At 38.3% G+C, this 10,691-nt stretch overlaps 2 protein-coding genes across 2 annotated transcripts in view; both read left to right on the top strand.

Moving 5' to 3' along the window:
• The first annotated feature begins 3,003 nt into the window (after nucleotides 1-3,003).
• Nucleotides 3,004-10,691, top strand: part of LOC112026246 (lysM domain-containing GPI-anchored protein 2) — a 25,952-nt gene continuing 18,264 nt past the window's right edge. Inside the window, exon 1 of the mRNA XM_065773205.1 lies at nucleotides 3,004-3,898. Coding sequence (XP_065629277.1) covers nucleotides 3,241-3,898 — 658 coding nt within the window. The 5' untranslated portion in view covers nucleotides 3,004-3,240. The remainder of the gene's footprint in view (nucleotides 3,899-10,691) is intronic.
• On the top strand, nucleotides 5,033-5,961 carry LOC136067400 (lysM domain-containing GPI-anchored protein 2). Its single transcript, XM_065773191.1, has one exon. It carries the CDS (start codon nucleotides 5,269-5,271, stop codon nucleotides 5,959-5,961), a length of 693 nt encoding a protein of 230 aa, XP_065629263.1. The 5' UTR covers nucleotides 5,033-5,268.

Raw genomic sequence — 10,691 nt, 5'->3', positions numbered from 1 at the left:
GCTAAAAGAAAAATTATTTCTTGGAGAAGAAAGTGTAAATTTAAATTTGGAAGATATAATCAATTTTTATAAATAGATTTTGGATAAAAGGTATTATAATCCTCTTAAAATTTCTGGAAAAAGTAAAAAAGAAGAAGAAAAAGGTAAATGTCTGATTGAGAATGCCATGAGTTTTTTTTTAGGGTCTCAAACTCATTCACAACAAATATTACATTCTTGTATCATTGAAAGTAAATGCATAAAGGGTCATGTTAACGGACACCCTTAGGGCAATTCTTAATAAACTATTTTAGAAAAATTTTGGCATTTCTTATAAAAATCCCTAACAATTAATCGTTTTTTTTTTTAATTCGCTCAATAAAAGTTACTAAAAATACTTTATAAATCAATACCTTTAAGATATCCGTTAATATTTTTTATGCATAAATCTATAACTTATTCTTTTCCCATAAAAAGTAATAGTGTTTATTCTATTTTAAGATTAAGCAAATGAATATAAGCTATACCAAATGTAATACAATATAACAAAAGGAAAATCAAACTATTGACCAAGATTTGGAAACTTCTACAAATAAAATTATATCAAGAATTTGCGGTGGAAGTGGAATTATGTTTGAATATTGAAAAGTTGAAAACTAATGAAAATGCCCATTTATTAGTCCATAGGGGATCTCTTGTAATGGATTTGAGCATATTCCCTTGACCCATTAATTCTTTAGTGTTTCACTAGGAAAAATGAAGATGGGTGGGATCTAAATCATCACTGTTTTTTTTTGGATAATAAAGTTGATAATATTAACTTAGAAGCGAAATTGTTGTGGAAATACTAAATAGTATTACCTTTTTTTTTTTTTTTTTGAGGAAAAAAATAGTAGTACCTGTTTATATCAAAGAAAATGCCTGAGAAAATGTTTTTGTTAATAAACTAGTTATAATAAAAATACCATTACTTTAATATTAACTGAGAGACCCAGTTCACACGCATCAGTTTGGTTTGGGATGAGTCCGTTGAACTGTCAACCATTCAAAGTCAGAAAAAAACACAATTCCGCGTGTGAGTGTGACCGCAGTGCAAAGTGTGCCTTTTATTATGCTGTCCTAATAAGCCTAACTTAGGATTGAGAATACAACTCATTCTCCTCACAATTTCTTCTCTCTTTTTCTATTTTTTTTTTCTCAGTTTTCAACTTTTTAATGATATTAAAAATAGTGTCATTAATTGGGTAATACAATAATGAAAAACTTTAATTTTGTTCTTATAGTAATAGATAAAGTTTATTTTAATTGAATAAGAGATTTGAAGTATAAAAAAAATCAATTGATATCTTAATCTGATAATGAAGAACAATCATTATGAGTGAATGCTACAAACTAAACTTATTTTTATGCTGGGATTTTGTAAATATTTTGTCTCGTAATTTAATTACTTGTTGAATCGCCTCTTGTGGTTGCTTATAAATCTCTTCTCTTTTGAGTTTTTCTCAAGAAGTTAGATATGAAAAATGTGAATGAGTCTTTTTCCTTTCTTCTAAATGTATATGTTTATGAATACCATTGAGGGTGTGGTCTAGTGGTCTTAGACGGTACACAAGATGCGCTGAGTGTGAGATCCAAGGTTCGAGATCAAATATGGACTTACTTAAATTACCCCCTTAGCAGCTCAAGGTTCACTAGTGTCTCCCATGAGGCTGGAAAGTTATGCTTTATCATGGTTCTCCTGCACCCCAGTAAGGTCTCAAACCAAGCGAGTAGAGTACTACTATGGTCACGCTTAGGTAAGATTGTCACGTTGATTGCCCCCTACTCATTTTCGTTCATAAAAAAAATGTTTGTTAATAAATATATGTGTGTGTCTATATATATATATATATATGTGCGGCATCCAAACCACTGGGCCCACTCAGCCCCTAGCCTCCGCTTCGAGTGTACAGTAATTGGGCCCAACTCTCATTCGCCTTAAAGCCCAACCCTCGCTACCGCAACCCGGGGGCCCGAGCTTCACTACTAAAGTTATGCTCGGCATATATTTACCGAACATGTTCGGAAAAATCACTGAACGACGCTTCATCTTTGTTTTGCTCAGAGAAGTCCCTCTAAGCGCCGCTGCCGAGCTCTAAACGGAAGTGGGCACCAAGTCCCAAAGCCATCCAAGCCTAGATTCTCACTTATCATCCCCCTGATTGGACCCTCCGTAACACTAAGCGCGCACCGACTCTGCCGAGCTGCCGACGGGGGTGGGAACCAAGTCCCAAAGCCACCCATACCTGACCTCCCACTTATAGAAAACCTTACTGGACCCTCTGTGGCACAAACTATGAGAGCATTGATAACCTACGTCTGAGCTAGGAACTATAAATAGGAGGGGAGGATAAGAGGGAAGGGTTGGTTGAAAAGAGGGGGGAGAAGAGAGGGAGTAGGAAATTCAAATGGAGAGAATATCTTAGGGGAGGAAGAGGAAGTAGTGTGTGGCTGAGCAGGAGAAAAGTGATCTCATTGAGCCTTTAGTTGGAGAACGACCCATAATAGGAAATTCAGCCCAACAAACAAATAAGTTGTGAACCCAAGTGGGGCTGAGCCCATCGGCCTCATTTGCGACCCGCACAATATATATATATAAATTGAGTACTATAAGAAGATTCAATCTATCTATTTAAAAAAAAAAAAAATTTACCCAAAAAAAGAAGAAGAGTTGTCTAAAAGGTTAGCTCTAAAAAAAAAAAAAAAAAAATGAAATAATTGAGTTCACGTTTAAGCCATGCTAGTCCTCAATTAACAAGATGTTTGGATACCGCTTATTATTAAAAATTGAAAATTAAAAATGCTATAATAAAATAATTATTAAATATATAAATAATCCTGAAACCTAATTTTAAAGTTATTTTTGTCAAAAAATAAAACATTTACAGATCCTGTAAAGTGCACAGAACTATCAACAAAAAAAAAAAAGGTTAGAGGCTCTATTCAAACAATCACCGTATACAAAACAAAAGACAGCTTGAAAGATAAGAAACGTTGTATTCCATTCAATTCCAAGTTCCCCCACTTCCAGGTTCTCATTTCTGAGTCTTCGCACACTCTCAAAAAAGTCTTCCCATTCATTCATTCCTCTCTCTCTCTCCTCAGCATTTGACATTTCTTCTTCTTAAATCCTCTTCTATGTTCCTCACACATTACTAAAAACTAACCTCAAAGCTAGAGCGCTAGAGAGAGAGAGAGAGAGAGAGAGAGAGAGAGAGAGAGATGGGTTATGCTAAAGTGTTGGTGGGTGTACTCTTCTTGTTCATCGCTGTAGCCACCACATCAGCGGCTTTCACGTGCACCACCAACACCACCACCACAAACTCCACGTGTCGCTCTCTGATTGACTACGTGCCCGTAAACAACACCAACCTCTTTGCCGTCCAATCTCTCTTCCAAATCAAGAGATTCCACGACCTCTTAGGAGCCAACGACTTCTCCACCTCCACGTCACCAAACCAGACCCTACCAGCGAAGCAGAGGATCAAAATCCCCTTCTCTTGCCGCTGTGAAAACGGGACAGGTGTCAGCGACAAACCCCCCGTGTACACGGTGAAAGAAGGCGACGTCGGGCTGTACAATATCGCTTTCTTCACTTTCTCAAACGTAGTAACGTACCCGGAAATCGCTAAGTTTAATAGGTTACCTAATCCGGACAAGATTATGGTCGGGCAAAACCTGTCGATCCCACTGCCTTGTAGCTGTGATGAAGTGGACGGTGTTGAGGTCGTTCATTATGGACACGTGGTGGAATCTGGGAGCTCGGTGGATAAGATTGCAGCGGAGTATGGGACCACACCGGCTATTTTGTTGCAGCTCAATAACATGACTAATGCTAGTCAGCTTCAGGCTGATCAAGTTCTTGATGTTCCTCTCAAAGGTTTTTTACCTTTTACCTTTTTACCATTATTATGTTTTGCACAACTTTTCTCTTTACTTCTCTTTGGATAGATTAGTTTAATTTGTAAAATCTGACGTATCTGCATTTTAATTTGTTTAGTGTACTCATTCATAGGACACATATTTAACCCAAATAATGCACCCTAACGATGAGTCTCTCACACTTTTTTGTTTTTATAAAAAAAAGAAATGTATAGCTATCTTTAACTAATGGTAAAATTCAATTATATCTTAAATTTAAATCTCAATGTTATTGTTTTATGAAATTCTTGAACTTTTAACATATTTGCTTGAGATGAAAAGTAATGGTGGGTGTAACATAGCATGACTTTTACACACAACTGACACAAGTCTACTATTGAAACAATATTTTATATTGTATTGTAATCGCAACTGTACGGCATTAATAATTATTTCTTAATATCCTACCTTATCGTCAATAAGACATTTATGATTATAATTATTTTATCAACCCAACTCGTGACACGATCTTGTTTTGGATTAGGCCTCTGCCCACTGGGCATGAGGCTGGTGACAAGTCAAAAGTCTTGTTAGTGACAAAACATTCTTATTAGTATTCTTATTAGAACACACGAAAAATACCTATTAATATATTTCTTGTGAAGTTAAGATATGAGAAAACTTTTTAATATATACGTTTATTAATAAATATATAAACACAATTGAGCGCTATAAGAAAATTCAATCTATCTATAAAGAGGTTTCTCAAAAACAAAAATCTATCTATAAAGAGAAAAAAAAAAAAAAAGTTACCCAACAACAAAAGAAGAGTTGTCTAAAAAATTAGCTGTAAAAGAAAAAAGTAAAAAAAAAAAAACATAAAAAGAATTGAAATAATTGAGTTCACATTTAGGCCATGCTTCTCCTCAACAAAAAACAATAAACAAAACAAAAGACAGTTTGAAGGATGGGCCAGATTAAATCCACTTTTAGTATTTAAACACTTATTTTTATAACATTATTTAACTCACACATAATTTTATAATATTTAAGCAAAGATATTTGAGGGTTCGATTGATAATATTATTTTAATAATATTATTTAAATATTGTAAAAATATATGCGAATGATAAGTACCGTTTTGTTTATACAACAAAAATTATGGATAAAACAACGCAATCAAACCAACTTTCCACTTCCAAGTTTCCCATTCCAAGTCTCCACTCACTCTCAAAAAAGTCTTCCAATTCATTCATTCTTCTCCACTCTTCCCAGTATACCCAAAATTTTTTCTTCTTCTTAAAACCTCATCTTTGTTCCTCACACTGTCACACATTACAAACAAACCTCAAAGCTCAGAGAGAGAGAGAGAGAGAGAGCTAAGGAGAGATGGGTTATGCTAAAGTGTTGGTGGGTGTACTCTTGTTCATCACTCTAGCCACCACATCAACGGCTCAGCCTCCACCAAACTTCACGTGCTCCGCCACCACAAAGTCCACGTGTCACTCTCTGGTTGACTACGTGTCCCCAAACACAACCGTCCTCTCCACCATCCAATCCCTCTTCCAAATCATGAGATTCCACGACCTCTTCGGAGCCAACGGCTTTCCCACCTCCACCTCACCAAACGAGACCCTACAAGCGCAGCAGAGGATCAAAATCCCCTTCAATTGCCGCTGCGAAAACGGGACAGGTGTCAGCGACAGAGCCCCCGTGTACACGGTGATAAAAGACGACGGGCTGTACCATATCGCTGCCGAGATTTTCTCAAATTTAGTAACGTACCAGGAAATCGCTAAGGTTAATGGGATAACTGATCCGAACAATATTACGATCGGGCAAGAGCTGTGGATCCCACTGCCTTGTAGCTGTGATGAAGTGGAAGGTGTTAAGGTCGTTCATTATGGACACGTGGTGGAATCTGGGAGCTCGGTGGATAAGATTGCTATGGAGTATGGGACTACACCGGCTATTTTGTTGAAGCTCAATGGGATAACTAATGCTAGTGAGCTTCAGGCCAATCAAGTTCTTGATGTTCCTCAAAGGTTTTTACCTTTTACCTCTCGACACAGCTTGTGTTAGAAAAAAAAAAAAAAAAGTTACCCAACAACAAAAGAAGAGTTGTCTAAAAAATTAGCTGTAAAAGAAAAAAGTAAAAAAAAAAAAAAACATAAAAAGAATTGAAATAATTGAGTTCACATTTAGGCCATGCTTCTCCTCAACAAAAAACAATAAACAAAACAAAAGACAGTTTGAAGGATGGGCCAGATTAAATCCACTTTTAGTATTTAAACACTTATTTTTATAATATTTTTTAATTCACACATAATTTTATAATATTTAAGCAAAGATATTTGAGGGTTCGATTGATAATATTATTTTAATAATATTATTTAAATATTGTAAAAATATATGCGAATGATAAGTACCGTTTTGTTTATACAACAAAAATTATGGAAAAAAGTCAAAAACAACGCAATCAAACCAACTTTCCACTTCCAAGTTTCCCATTCCAAGTCTCCACTCACTCTCAAAAAAGTCTTCCAATTCATTCATTCTTCTCCACTCTTCCCAGTATACCCAAAATTTTTTTCTTCTTCTTAAAAACCTCATCTTTGTTCCTCACACTGTCACACATTACAAACAAACCTCAAAGGTCAAAGCTCAGAGAGAGAGAGAGAGCTAAGGAGAGATGGGTTATGCTAAAGTGTTGGTGGGTGTACTCTTGTTCATCACTCTAGCCACCACATCAACGGCTCAGCCTCCACCAAACTTCACGTGCTCCGCCACCACAAAGTCCACGTGTCACTCTCTGGTTGACTACGTGTCCCCAAACACAACCGTCCTCTCCACCATCCAATCCCTCTTCCAAATCATGAGATTCCACGACCTCTTAGGAGCCAACGGCTTTCCCACCTCCACCTCACCAAACGAGACCCTACAAGCGCAGCAGAGGATCAAAATCCCCTTCAATTGCCGCTGCGAAAACGGGACAGGTGTCAGCGACAGAGCCCCCGTGTACACGGTGATAAAAGACGACGGGCTGTACCATATCGCTGCCGAGATTTTCTCAAATTTTAGTAACGTACCAGGAAATCGCTAAGGTTAATGGGATAACTGATCCGAACAATATTACGATCGGGCAAGAGCTGTGGATCCCACTGCCTTGTAGCTGTGATGAAGTGGAAGGTGTTAAGGTCGTTCATTATGGACACGTGGTGGAATCTGGGAGCTCGGTGGATAAGATTGCTATGGAGTATGGGACTACACCGGCTATTTTGTTGAAGCTCAATGGGATAACTAATGCTAGTGAGCTTCAGGCCAATCAAGTTCTTGATGTTCCTCAAAGGTTTTTACCTTTTACCTCTCGACACAGCTTGTGTCTGGTGTATTAATACACTAAACACGTATCTAAATCTTAACGTATCTAACAAGTGTATTGATGCACTAGATACGTACTTAACTCAAATAAGCACCCTAGCGCCGAATCTCTCCAACTTTTTTGTTTTTTTTTTTTAAAAAGAAATCTATTGCTATATTTAACTAATGGTAAGGGTCAATTTTTGCTCAACTTTTTTCTTTAATACTCTTTGAATAGGTTAGTTTAATTTGTAAAGTTTCTTGTCGAATAAAATAAAATGGACACAACTGCATTAATGCACTAAACACAATGCACTAAACATGTGTATGAATTCTAACGTATTAGTATCTATTGACTAGGGCACTAATGCATTAGACACATTCTAAAGCACCTTAATGTCGAATCTCTCTCACTTTTCTCTTTTTGTAAAAAAGAAATCTTTTGCTATCTTTGTTCTTTAGCTAATGGTAAAAGTCAATTATCATGAAATGGGTATCTTAAATTTAAATCTCAATGTTATTGATTTATAAAATTCTTGATCATTTTTCATATTTGCTTGAGATGAAAACTAATGGTTGGTGTAGCGCATGACTTTTACATACAAGTCTACCATTGAAACAATATTTTATGTTGTATTGTAATCGCAACGTTACGTCTTTAATAATTATTTCTTAATGTCCTACCTTATCGTCATTACGACATTAATAATTATTATTTATCAATCCAACTCGTAACAGGATCTTGTTTTCGACTTAGCCCTCTACCCACTGGGCATAAGGCCGGTGACGAGTCAAAACTCTTATTAGTGACAAAACATGCTTTATGTGAAGGCATTAACAACTTTGAAAAATTATTAATTTATTATCATCATGTGCATGTCACTTTAAATTAAACTTTAATTTTCCTCAAAAAAAGAAAGAAAGAAAGAAAGAAAGTAGACTTTAGTATTATTATCATCATGCGCATAATACTTAATTAAATTCCTTAGAATTCTTCTCAAAAAAATTAAAAATTCCTTAGAACTTTTAGTATTGGGCTGTGTTTATTAATTGTCATACACTGTTACACACTGTGACTTATACTCAACACAATGTCTACATTGTGCATAACAAAATTTCCCTTTAATATTTTATATTTATGAGACCACCATGAGGCTTTTCTCAACATATAAAGAAGTGCGAGAAAAAAAAAAAAAAAAGAAGTTAGAAAAAAAGTTGGGTAACACTTGTTTTTTTTTTTTTTTTTTGCAGCAGCAGCCAGGCTTGAGCCTCGGACTGCTGGGTGCCTTCTTGCTCTTCCGTTTATCACCGAGCTTCAGTTGCTTCGGAGGTCTGCAAAACCTACCCTCCTCGGGCGAAGAATGAGATTTGCTCCCATCCATTGGCTCCTTACCCTTGGAAAGTCTTTTCCTTTTCGGGTCATGAGACTCGGTAGGAGGGTCTGTTACTGTGGAAACAGGGGACGACTTGGTTTGCATGGTTAGAATCTGAGGCTGAGGTGCTGGGGGCTGGGTCTGCAACTCCCCTGGTACATTCTTCTTGGAACTGCCTTCGAGCAAGTCAAGAAGGTTGGTTTGGGGCTATCTTTTTAAACCCATCTCAGCCTGAGTACCAACTCTTATGGACTGGAGATCGGCTTCGGGCAAATGGGGGTCTCCTAGGTCACCGGGAGGATCCTCGGACTGATCAACTAAGTCAAACACACTATATTCGTCCTTGGAAGAGCTCAGTTCAACCACCTCCCTTGCTTTCTTAGATGGTCCTTTCTCGGCCACCGTTACTTGCTGGGATGAAGAGGGACCTGATAGCGGAATGCCTTCAGGTATATAAGACCCCTCAGTAAAAGCAAAACCGCCCTCCACCACGGTAATCTGCGTAAGCCGAGGGTCACGAGCTCTAATTACGTGCTTCGGAACTGGGAATGACGTCTGAGCTGGGTCGCATCTGAGGATTTTATGAGCAGCTCTGACTTGGTTATCAGGTTCGTTCAAGAAAAGTTCCGACCTGAGAACGGTTTCCAAATCCGCTTTGTTAACCAGGTGGAAATGACGTGCAAAGGCGTGTGGATCTGCGAAAAGAAAAGCGAAATTCCTATGGTTAATCAACCAAATCGAGTATACAGGTATAGAACTTGAAAATGCTGAGACTTAGATTATCTTGTATTTCGGATGCCCTACCTGGCTCCCCTCTACCGTTGGGCAATGAAAGCCGTCGTGCCACTCTCCCGACACTATGAGGAAATTTTGGTTCAACCCCTTATTGGAATCAGGAAGACACTGGATAAGACGAACCCTATCCTCCCTTGTCTTCATATAATATGTCTTACCCCTCAGGTGATGAAGGTTGTAACACCAGTTCACATCGTGGTGAGTCAGTCTCAGCCCCATTTTCTCATTCAGGGTATCTACACACCCTAATATCCTAAATACATTCACGGCACACTGAGTAGGGGCCATGCGAAAATGCCTAAGGTAATTAAGGGTCACCGGCCTCATAGGGATTCTCATCCCTCCTTCTACGAAGGCAACTATCGGGATCACAACTTCACCCTCTCTCCTCCTAAGGTACCACTCTCCCTCTTCACAGTACTTTAAATTCACATTATTGGGTATTCCATAGTCAACAATGAATTTGTTCATTATCTCATCGGACTCGACCAACTTCTTAAACTTACCCATTCCCCAAAGACAACTAAAAGTTCTAAAAGAGAAAAGGAATAGTGAAATCAAGGAAATTTGGGGTCGCTAGAAAAAGAAGACTTACAGAAATATGATGATACTCTTCAGATAGTGTGCAAGTCGAACCAGATTCAAACTATATGCATCAATAATTGTAAGCGCGAAAATGATGAAACCAGGCGGTTCAAACAGGTATTTATACTCCCCCTTAGGTTCTCCAAATGTAACCGCTTGCTCATAAAAGCAAAAGATCATGCCGTTGAAAGTGGGAAACGTGGTGCCGCCAAAATTTAATGTGGGCGCTCATTAAGTTTTGAAACGCTAAAAACGCGCATCGGGCAGTCAAAAAGCCGCCAGCATCAGTACAAACCGAAGCGGGGCAATTCGTCCAATGGACCAGCAGGTATCAAAACTCTCTTCCCCGTCCGAGGGAACGTGCAGCAGAGTTTTGAGGGGCTATTGTGGGGCCCATGGGCCTGATAGACTCGGCCCATCATGTAGCAGGCCCGAGGCCCAGGCCGAGGAGCACAGGCTATTCAGGGACAAGGTGAGGGAAAGCCTTTTTTTCCCAATCCACACCGAGGACCACCTTATCCTCGGCTTGACGAAGGTGATTTTGGAGAGAGATTAACCCCAAAGTAAGCTGTCACTCTCACATTTAATGCATTCAACTAACCCCCCTGGCCGCATTAATGGGGAGGTAACCCCTTGGCAGGATAACGTTGATCAGAGTGAACCACTTGAGTACCGATAAGGCCTCTGATGGGACGGACG

This window comes from Quercus suber, unplaced genomic scaffold (genome assembly GCF_002906115.3).
Source record: "Quercus suber isolate HL8 unplaced genomic scaffold, Cork oak 2.0 scaffold_70, whole genome shotgun sequence".
Lineage (NCBI taxonomy): Eukaryota > Viridiplantae > Streptophyta > Magnoliopsida > Fagales > Fagaceae > Quercus > Quercus suber.
Note: the sequence above shows the minus strand (reverse complement) of the source record. Positions and strands in the feature narration are given on the sequence as shown.

What these genes read in the sequence shown, in the direction of transcription:
- LOC136067400 (XM_065773191.1), top strand. Translation starts at nt 5,269, where the DNA reads ATGGGTTATGCTAAAGTGTTGGTGGGTGTACTCTTGTTCATCACTCTA.